At 38.0% G+C, this 11,447-nt stretch overlaps 1 protein-coding gene across 6 annotated transcripts in view; it reads right to left on the bottom strand.

The window, feature by feature from the left end:
- Positions 1-4,243, bottom strand: part of ELAVL4 (ELAV like neuron-specific RNA binding protein 4) — a 41,155-nt gene extending 36,912 nt beyond the window's left edge. For 2 of the 6 annotated variants that reach the window (XM_008949262.1, XM_008949263.1), the window contains exon 1: positions 3,996-4,230. In XM_008949262.1, the coding sequence (XP_008947510.1) occupies positions 3,996-4,224 (229 nt within the window). In that variant the 5' untranslated portion in view covers positions 4,225-4,230. Of the gene's footprint in view, positions 1-3,995 lie in introns of all 6 variants that reach the window. The other 4 variants (XM_008949259.1, XM_008949258.1, XM_008949261.1 and 1 more) reach the window with 3 other exon arrangements.
- Between the last annotated feature and the right edge of the window lie 7,204 nt (positions 4,244-11,447).

Raw genomic sequence — 11,447 nt, 5'->3', positions numbered from 1 at the left:
GGAATATGCAAACCGTGTCCTAACATAAGTGATGCACAGAAATGCTGTATAATAAATATTCTGCTCCACAGTGTGCCTGGATTGTCCTAAGATATGAAAGATTGAGATCCAAAGATTTTAGATATCAACCATTTGAAGATTTGGAAATGTAAATTCTTGTAAACTGCAACTGTAAATTCTCCACATAGTATAGAGAAATAAAAAGAGAGTTCTTAAGAGGTCAGCTAAGGTCATCAAATAAATTAAAAAGCAAAAAAAATTTATAACAAATGTCCCCTTCTCCCACACACAAACTATGTCAGCAAGGACAACTCACTTGGCCAGCAGCAATTACAGTGTCTCCAATGGACACTACTCTGACTGGATCTTTTGTTTTCAAACACAGGATGAAACAAGTTCAGCATTTCTTCTCTCAGATTTCTGGTAAATTCAAGTCCTCTCCTTCCCCAAGTCAGGAAGATATTTATCACTGGCTTTTTTTGGACAAAATAAGAAATCAAGAACATCCGCAACACTATACAGTTTAGTGTCGCTTGGAATAGAGGAGCCTCACGCATCTGAAGCTGTAGTCTTCCTCTGTGAAGTCACCTCCCTTCATCTAATGTAGCTCTAAAATGTTTATGCCAATTAGATTTTTTTAAATTCAAGTTCCTTCTCATTTTTTGAGAGCAGCTGATTAAACCTGAACAACTGGGTTGTTGGACGAAATATGCTGTAGCTATGAAACGGTACAGCAGGGACCAGTTTCACTGTTAATTTAAAATGCTAGAATTAATTAGGTAGTGTAAATGAAGAATTTAATAAGCACAGTTTACAACCACAAGTTCTGCTTTTATTAAACAGCCCTGCCAAATGAAGGCAACTATCTTCAGTCTGCTTTTCCTTGTCTGCTTTTCCTTGTCTCCTTCCCTTAAAATCTCTGCAGCGAAAAAAAAAAAAAAAAATCCATTTTTTCTATTGCAACCCCTCCCCCATAATTAAAATGTATGCCTGACTTCCACCTCCTTTCAAGTCATTAGCATTTTTTAAAATGCTACTGTATATCCTGCCTGTTCTGAGAAGCTACCAAACAAAACCGAAGTTTACAATTTTGGTTTTGAATACCAAATTAAAGGCTGTCTTAGAAGCTGTCATTCCTATTCAACTCAGTACGGTGTACTACCAAATTAGCATATTTTTTAGTAAAGGAATATGCTTGTTTAAACATGTGTCTTTCCAAAGCAAGGGGTAGCATCATAAATCAATTTTCTTAAAAAACTCTACTACTGTTTTAAGACTGCAAAAAGATTTGGAGCAAATGATTTGTCCTGACGTATCGCTTAATCCACTTTAAAATTTATCACAGGAGTTCAGGTCATAAATTCATTCAAAGGGATCCTGTACGTTTAACAGGCTTTGTTTAGCTTTCGACTCCTTGAAAAAGAAGTACTTTGGGAGCCTAAACGTTATTTCATAAGATCTGTGCAATTCCTTAACAGGACAGGGGAAATCAAATCTTTTACATGAACCAATTCAATCCCATCTAGGCTCAGAAATACATGGGAGGTTTTCTAATGTGGTTTTGCCAGGGTAACTACTTAATGACGAGGATTTGGTTTGCGACCTTTTCTATTGTTCTTGAAACAACCTCTCTCTGCAGCTAACTTTTTATTCTGGCTTTCCTTGATTTACCTGATATTTTACCTTAGTTTTTGTTTTCAGTGTTCTAAGAACCTTTAAAAACATGGACTGCTTCTGGCAGAGGAATGCATTTCATTTACTAACTCTGAATTGAGCATGAGGAAAGAACACACATCCTAAAACGCAGTAATACTGCACAATGCCTTGATAACAGGCCTGAAAGCCTTGGCAGATTAAACTCTCTTTTCAAAAGTGGCACAGATACCTTGGAGGACAATTTTTTTTTTGCAAGTTTGGTGATTTTTGTACTTTTATCACTTTTTAAAACAACACATAGGGTCCCCAGCCATTTTGGGGTGATGTCCTCACAGCATCTGTGTATGTTTTTTTAAAGAACAGTTCCTTTAAAGAATTTTATTCCTCATAAAAGATTTATGTACTTCGTACAGAAAGACAAAACATAGGCAAAAAAATACCCAAGAATATGTCACAAGATCCTATAACAAATTTCTCACATCTTCTTTCTCACAGAGACTAAAGCCTGGAGATTGAATGAAACAAAAAGAATACTGTTCCTAGCCAGTGAAGTAATGGCTTTCTGTCTAAATACAGCCAATTCTCTATGAAAACAACACTGAATATCTGAAATCTTGAAATGATATTGCAAGGAAATCACCATGAATTTGAGGGATAGAGGAAGCAAAAAAATCTCATGAAATACAGGACCCGCCATGATAAAAATTCAAGCTAGGCACACTAGACTTCTGCAGATAAGGGTTAGGTATTCACTTTTGTTTGAAATAATTGAAGTAACCTGCAATTTTATTTCTCAGATTATTTTCAGACTAAAAGAAAAAAGAGTCTGGAGCTAAACTGGTTGGGTGGTAGATATTAAGGGTGGGACATTGAGATAGCTATGCTTAAAAGAAGAGGACTTTAGTTATCTGCATGGACATTTCTGGAGTGGGAGGTTATAAGTGATTTGTTTTAAGTAGAAAAGAGTAAAGCATAAGTCAGTTCCATTTTTCAGTCTTCTTCCTTTTACTACCCCTGAAGCTGTTGCCCAATCAGAAGATATACTGAAATAGATACATCATGGTCAACGTGCTAAAGAAAGCTCTGCTGGACGATACTTTTGTGGACTTGAGCTGCCCTGCAGCTACTGCCATTTGTTATGTGCCTCGTGTTCAACCAGAACATTGCTAGATGTCAGAAGTAAATAAAAAAAGAAGCATTGCATGTTTAAGACCACTAAGCAGATCATCCTAATGCTGCCAGTACAATGGCTGCCAGGCTGTTAGGGAAGCAGGTATGAAGATTTGCATTTTAATTCCTCATCTTTACATGGTGCCTCTTCTCACAGGGCACACAGCCACGTTGCCAGGAGTGTATCTGAGAGGAAACAGCTCCTTTTCTGGAATTCTTTCCTTCCCAAGGCTGCTGCTCTCTGTGCTAAACATACCAGTGCCAGTGATGTACCAAACAGCAGTGAAATTTCAGCTGTTCACCACCTACAGTGTGAGTAGACACACAACCTATAAAACTACCCTATAAAGCAAGCTATAAAAGCTGGTTGTTCATTCCATCACCTTGTGCATCAGTGAGCTCCTGGCGGTGGCAGCGAGGACACAGAGTGGGCTAGGTGCATCTGCACCTGTCCACATCTCCTCTAGCAACACTGAAGACATTCCTCTCTTGGAGATATTATGAGTAATGGGAAGCTTTTACTCTGAAAGTACCTACCAACAAAGTGTTGCTTCATGCAGAAAAGGATCATGGCAAATTAAAATGCTTTCAGGGAACAGTTTCATTATCTAATATCCACAAATGAAAGCCACAGCAATGGCTCTCAACTACAGACCACTACTACTCCAGAACGCCACAGTAAATAAGCTGTGATGGACATGAAGAAGCACCTTGACTTTACAGTGCTGCTATGGAAAAATTTGGTAAAGGTATGGTAAGATTCAAACAAAGCAGTCAGAACTAGGAACGGTCAGCTGGCTCAAGCCATTTAGACTACCTTCCTACAACCTAAGTCAATGTTAAATAATAAAACAGATGGATTGGGAAAGCAACGCTATCGTCTGAAGTCCACTGCAAGGAGCTACAGTGTGCTACACACATGCAGATGGCAACGTTTGTACTCCACGTCAGATCTGTACAGAGGCTGAAAGATGAGGGGCTTCTTCCTACAGCAGTTGTAGGGTCAGTGAGCATCACTGAAAACTGAAGGTCTACTCTCTGAAGAGGTCTACCACAGTATTTCCAGTATTCCCTGTGCTAAGCACTTGAAATATAAGCACTGAGGTTTTGCTGACCCCAAATGTAAAGTGACCCTGATGCAGATAAAGTCAATGATACAAAGTGCATACCTGTAATTTTGTCTCTCACGAGCTTGCAGGATTCGATTTCACCAATGCTCCCGAAGAGACTTCTGAACTCCTCCTGGGTCATGTTCTGGGGTAAATAGTTGACTATGAGGTTGGTTTTGCTGTCATCTGTAGCAGCCCCTGTCTGCATGGGGGAAGGGCAGTTTCTACTGTTGCTGGAGGGTCCATTGGTTGTATTGGAAGTAGGGCCATTCGACACCTGAGGCTCCATGGTGCTAATTATCTACATCAAAATAAGAGAAGGAGGAAAAAAAAAAACCTTAAGTTTCATAGATACAATAGCTATTTTTAAAGATACTTACAAACGAATGAGTAGGTAGCATTCATGGCCAATTTAGATACTTCAACAAAAAAACCCGGCTTGATTCCTCTGTTATTGTTGCAAAGTAGGTCATGCTAGTCTTTGGCTGTGAGCATATAACTAAAATGCCGTTAAAAAAAACTTCTTTTTTGTTAATGCGAAGCTGATTTCTGCTTTCATCACACAGCCATTTTCACAAATGTAAATTTAAACCACATAAATTTAATTATAATTTAAGGTAATAATCATAATTAAAATTATAGTTCCATTAAATCAGATGAAGTAAGTGTATGGCTCTATATGAAAAGGTAAAATATTTTACCTATTTAATAACTGTATCACAGAGTGCAATGACAACAACATTAACCAGGGAATGTGTCGTCATTCAGCTTGCCTTCAATTAATAAACTCAGTGTCCCAAGACATACCATTTACCGGTTCCAGTGGTGACCTATATTCTCCAGTTATATTTTTCACTAACTACCTGACGCCTCTTTAAATAATAAAGCCCTGGATTTGCAATCTTCACAGATACAAAGGTCTTCAGATATTTACTGGAATCAGAAAGGTTTAATCAGGGAAGGCTTAACAGGCCCAGGTGCAGCCTGGAATTTTAACAAGCACATCTATCTTGAAATGTGAACCTCCCAATTTCTCACAGAAGAGACTCAAATAGACCTTTCCAAAAAATGACAAATAAGACTCCAGCTTAGCAAAGCGCATACAGGACAGTAGCCCCATTGTCACCAGTGCCACTGGTCATGTGAGCAAAGCTGCCTGCATGTTTATCTGCAGGCTGAAGACTGAAGAATGCAAGTTTTCATCCAAAAACTGCACAGGCAGACAAAAGAAGCAGAAAAAAAGGGTACTTTAAGCCTTTTCTATGTAGGTATTTGCCTCCACTATGGCTTCCAGCCTGCCTTCGCTGTCACCAGTGCTGACAGGGAAGGCCATCATCTTAGGCTCGTATCTGGATAAACTGAAGCAAAGCAAATGGTGGGTCCTGCTCTCTGTTGTGATGTTTGCGATTTGCAGCTTCACGAGTATCTCTTATCAAAGAGGATCCCTCCATCAAAGCCTTGGTGGAAGCAAACTACTGCCCCAAGCAAGAGACTCCACTGCCCAGGGCCAAACACCAGAGAACTGACGGCTAAGCCACCACACACACTGAATCCTGTCCTCATGCCATCCTGTAATGGCTACAATTACTCAAGACTTAATTTTCTTTCTTTTTTAAATCCAGAGAAGTACATGTTGTGACAGATGTGGTCTGTAATTCAGGAGGGTGGGGGGGATACACCAAGAACAGAATGGTGTCTGTTCTAAGATTAACTGCATGAGGGTGGCTCAGACTAACCAGGTTATAGTCTGGTCAATTCTATTTTTATTTATTTATTTTAAATGGAAATGCTTCAGCCTTAGTTTAATGCTGCATTTAGGAAATAACTCCCTGTTTTGTTAATGGAAATAAGTTTTGAATTACCATTATTTTTTATTATCAAGCCCAGGAATAGCTACTTGGTTGAACAATTTTTAAGTAAAATGAAGCCTTGCCGCATTGTGCTTAACAGGAAGGCCTTGAACCACACAGCAGAAGCATTTTGAAAACAAACTCCACAAAAATAGTAACTTCTTGGAGAAAAAAAAAAAAAAAAAAAAAGTTGACACATCCAAACCAGAATCGTCCTCCCAATTTCACCAGCCACACGGCACCAAGCACTGCTGACATCCTCCCTCAACCTGTACCAGCCCTATGCACTCTTCAAGACTTTCCCTTTTACCCTCTATCAGCCATATTTCCTTTTCCAATCTGATTCCACACACATATGTACTCTCATACTACTACATGCTTCAGGTGAGGCTAAGTCTGTTTAGGTCAGGATTCCAGCGGGATCATCTGTTCATCTCTGCCCCTCCATGACTCCACAGCAGACACCGATCCCAACCCCAAGCTTTGACAACAGCCTGCTGGGGGGTTGGAGTTTTGCACCCCAAGGCAATGTGCCTCGGCTGAGGTCCACATGCTCACCTACGCTGCATCTGCACCAACTTGATTATAATTGTGTGCGTGAACTCCCATTCTGACAGTAAGATGGAAGATGAGTGAAGCAGCTGATGTGGTTACCTGCAGCTTTCCATGTGTGTTTAAATCATCTGACCATATCATTCCCAACATAAAAAAGCCACAAGGTAAACTGCAATTTTAGGGCCTGATCCTGGCCCCCTAAAGCTGAGAGGAACACCACACCACTGGTTTCAGTTACAGCAGAAGCAGGACTCCAGCACAATGCACTGACGAAGGTATATCATCTATTATTAGCAACAGACACAAAAGCTATCTATAGTTCCCCATGATCAACGATAATCCTGGATCTTCTAAAATCTGTGAAAGAAAACAAAATTCCAAACTGGCTGTTGTCCTACTTAACGCATTTTGCAAAGTCTTTTTAGTTACATTTCCAGCACGCTTACCTTCCAAGCAACTGAACAGAATTCAGCTCAGATATTTAACACATTCAGAACATTAAGAGTAAGCTGCTCTGTAAAAATCTGCTCTTGAACAAGTACATTTCCGCACATAATACTTCATCAAAATATCTTGGCATAAACTAATGTTGCGCCAGGTGCCAGGTTTTCTTCCTAGTTCCTCTCACTCAACTCCAATTAGGTTTTCCTGATTTTTCAGTAGCAGAAAGGAAAATCGAGGCACTCATTTGCCCTTCAAATTATTCTAAAGTTGTAGGTTATTGGAAATAGATTTTCTGTATAAAAAAGAGATAATGGATAGAGAAATGCTGAAGAATTATTAAAAACGTTTTTGATAAAGTATTTCAGATGTAATTTTTTCTACTGCATTATTTTTAGTCTCCATTTACTCAGTGATTTCTGTGCACAAGGAGTTATGTACCAGAGCTCGTATTCGGAGTTCTGATGGGCACATAGGAATAACATCTATTTTAGATGTACATACGGATTCAGGTCATTAGAAAAACACTTCAATTATTAACCTTAACAAAAAGGTAAGTCCAAGCTCTCCTTCCCAAACATTCTGTCCTCTCTCCTACATGCCCGAAGCTTGAAGCCAATGTTAAGAGTTCAGTGTGCATGCACAGGCACATTTACTGTCAATGACTTTTTAATATTAAGCAGTTGTTACTCTTATATAATATGCTGACTGACATGGGATCAACATTATTTATTCAAAGAACAGATTTCAACATGCCATTTGCTGGTTTTTCTATCCACAACACTAAGACTTGAATTTTTAATTTAATACTTGTGTCACAATATGAACATTTTTGAAATAGATACTCTCATTTTCTGAGCACACATTTAACTTTCATTATGTTTTAATTACTGGTAATAAGGTTGGTTTTTTTTTTTAAAGTACTGGGCTGTAATTCAATTCTACAAAAATATTTAAGGAGCCTGTAAGTAACTCATCAAGGACTAATCTTGATACAGGTGAAATAAATGTGGAAAAGCTAACAGTGACTTAACCCTGATGTTATTTTTTTAAAAACAAAATATACATTTATCCTTTGAAGATTAGTATTACACCTTTGTGCATGCCACTTAAAATTAGCAACATCTCTATGCTTTTGTAAACCTTCTCTGACCCAATTTAGGCAGCTACTACTGATCTTGAAATATTACAGTGCAAACGTCATGTGCGATGACATTCACATGCTACTGGTATAAAGAGGCTTTTTGTTTTGGGGTGTTTTTTTTTTTGTCAACAACTTGCCAGACTCTCAATACTGCAACACCATGTTCTAGATACAGGACAAGAGTATCTTAAAAGAAGAATAAACTGTAGTTACTGTTCATAGACATTGATAATTTAGAATATTCAAATTATTGGAGGCTATATTTATAACAGAAAAAAATACTATCTTGGACAAATTAAAAGACTGCAATTTTATAAGTTAAAGGCAACCCATATTTCAACTTCTGGATATATTTCCTCAGACTGCTGCTTTTAAAAGTGACTTCTTGGTGTACTCCTTTTCTCAGTATGGTAATGCATCAGCAAAGTACAAGGTATTTTAGTTTGACAGATTTCACAAAGAAATGCTTTGCTTCTTAGGAAGACAGCATAAGCTTTGCCAATGTTTTGCAAAACAGTGGTTACCAAAAGGCTTGGTATAGCCCTTCCTACAATCAATGACAAATACCTATTATAGTAACTCCTACATTACAAATAATGTTTCAGAAATACTTTTGTCATAACTTCACCTATATTCTACAATTAATTAATTTCCATTTTTTTTTTTTGAAATAGTAGCTCCAAAAATATTCCAAAGAATACCTGCATGTATAAACACAACTATTACAATGCTCAAACAAGCCAGAGTAACTGACATTAATCTTGAGTTATTACAGCAAATATGTGACATCCATCTACCATTACAAAGCACAGTTAATGAATCATTTGGAAAACTACCCACAGACTAAGACAGCCTTATCTCCCTATTGCATGCATAAGCAATAGCCAGTGGCTCAATAAATGTAAATATACATGTTGCATGTTTACAAAATTTGTTCTCAGCAGTCTAAAAGAAGGTTGGCATGTTGAACTGAAAGACTGTCCCATATGTATACTGAAAGGAGCTTTTATTCAGCAAATAGCACCCATTCTGTTATCTGAATTATGTATACTCCACCATCCATATTCTACAATGAACAGAAATTAATTCAGTATGTGCGGAAAAAAAACAGTAACAATTAAGAAACCTAACAGTAAGTGTTGTTTATAGGCACTAAAGAGAAGAGTTTTTAAACATACCACAAGCAACCTTTTCCTAAAAATAAAATTCTGAAAAAAAACTCTAAAAACTGTAGCATTCAAACAGACATATCCATTTTAAGGACTCCACAGTAAAAAAAAAAAAAAAAAATCCATGAATAATGAACTGTTCACAGCACCTAAATGCCAAGAAAAATGATCATGGTAAATTACTCTTCATGCAGAATTCATGAGGTCTAATTTTATATTATTTCTAAGTGTTCATTAATGAACAAACTCAGAACATTCTACCATAAAAAAGAATTCAGATAAATAATGCAAACCTCTTTATCTAAAAAAAGCTCTTTAATTAGCAAGGCAAGTTGTTTGCTTTTACAAATGAAAACAAATGGTGCCATGGCAGAGGTCCCATAGCCATCTCCTGAACAACCATGACAAAAGGAGAAACAAACAAAACCTCTCAAAGAAAATAAACGTAGGTTCTCAAAGGTTTTCCTTCTGGAATGAGACACAGGCTTTGCCTCCCATTCAAAAGAGCAGATATGCTGCAAGTCAGCACAGCACAAATCTCTGTCCCAAAAAGAACTTTTCTAAAGGTGAGAAAAATCCAATTTACAGGAGCTGCCTGACTGATCCATCCACAGTCCTCCCATCTGCTGATCTGTATGTGAACAGCGATGCCCGAGCCAGAATGACAGTCCATAGGTATGGAGTGGATCACACAAATAGACCTGGCCCAGCAGCTTCATGCTCCCAGCTCACTTTCAGATGCAGCCACTGCTACTCACTTCAGGGGGATTAAGCACTTCTCTGCATTTTTGCAGAATGAGGCACTGAATCATAAAAACTCCCAGACAGGTTGATGTCTTTTTCCCAGAATACTGCTAAAAAACTCCAAAACAGTGGTTTTAAAGTTTTCACTGGTATTCAAAATCACGACTCTGGCCAAAGTGAGAGACAGGTGCACCTAAACCTCACACACATTATGTGGCCCTCTTTCTGAAGTGACCTTAAGAGAGGCAAACGATGCTCAAGCACAGATTTTCTTCTCTGTAACACAACTGTCAAATTTCACTGTCAATTACATTTTTATTAAAGCTTATGTACTGCACAACTAGACTTTGCTATTATTTACCTAATAAATACATCATGAGCATGAAATAAAGGAGGAAAACGAAGCTTTTGAGTAAATCTGCCTGGAGGCAAATCCAATATTCCAGAAATGAATCATTATCTAACTGTCCATATTTTGACATGCTCCCCACTCATATTCACTTTTACACGCTCCATCTTTACCTTCCTTCAAGTAAAAGTCATATTTAATATTTTAGATATAGATAAAATTGAAAGTCTCAGCTCAAAAAACCAGCAGTCTCTGGCTCTTGTGGCAGAGATAGTCTTCTCAAAAATCTTGGGTTTCAGACTGCACTCAGGTTGAGATGGGATTCAAACATTTTCATCAAGTTCACATTTATGGTGCCACAATAATTTTACAGAGCACACAAATGATCAAAACTGAGAAGGCAACAAACACATTCATTTGAAAACGCAAGCTTCAGTTCAAATAAAAGGAGAAAATTATTTTCTTTAATAGCTAAATCTATCCTGATCTAGTCCATTATAAGCTTTTGCATGAATATGCTAAAACAAAACATTCTGTCCCCAATATGCAGTGAAATGAATGCAAAGTTTATTGGCAATATTACTTGCTATCACAGCAGTGCCTGAAGGATATAACTGATACCATCACCGAGTCGCTGTACAAATGGGTAGTAAGGGCAGGGACTGCTGCTGTACCAACACAGTGACAAAAACTGGAAAGGCAAAATGTGTGATTTATATTGCAAATTTTGCAGAAGGGGAAAATCAAACGAGAGGAAAGTATCTAAGCAAACTGCTGGAGTTACACAGTAAGCTGTGACAGCTCTGTTGACACACCATATCCTCAAACCCAGTCCAGGAGTAAAGTAACCACTCTGGACAGACGTTTTTTAAAAACAAACCAGCATAACGATGCACAACACATTTTTTTTTTTTTTTTTTTAAGACTTTCAGATAAATATGTCTTCTGTTCCCAGGAATTATGGACTCTACAGTTTTGCATTTGATTTCAAGCACAAAAGGGAACAACTGGGAAAGAAAGGAGACACTAAAGTAAACCACAACCATTTCAGTACCAGTAACTAAGGTATCAGAAGCCACTCTCAGAAATGCATGCCAAACAACCATGTGCAAGACAGGAATAAAAGCATCTATCACACACTTCATACAGCCTCTTACTCTTCCTGCAGGTACTCTGGGGATAAAAAAATTATAGGACAACTCCAAAAAGCCTACATACAGCCCAGCACGCCCCAAAGCCCACAGGAAACCCAGAGGACTG

The sequence above is a fragment of the Merops nubicus genome, unplaced genomic scaffold (genome assembly GCF_000691845.1).
Source record: "Merops nubicus isolate BGI_N331 unplaced genomic scaffold, ASM69184v1 scaffold41091, whole genome shotgun sequence".
In the NCBI taxonomy this organism is placed as follows: domain Eukaryota; kingdom Metazoa; phylum Chordata; class Aves; order Coraciiformes; family Meropidae; genus Merops; species Merops nubicus.
The sequence above is the reverse complement of the archived record's forward strand: the minus strand, read 5'-3'. Positions and strand labels throughout refer to the sequence as shown.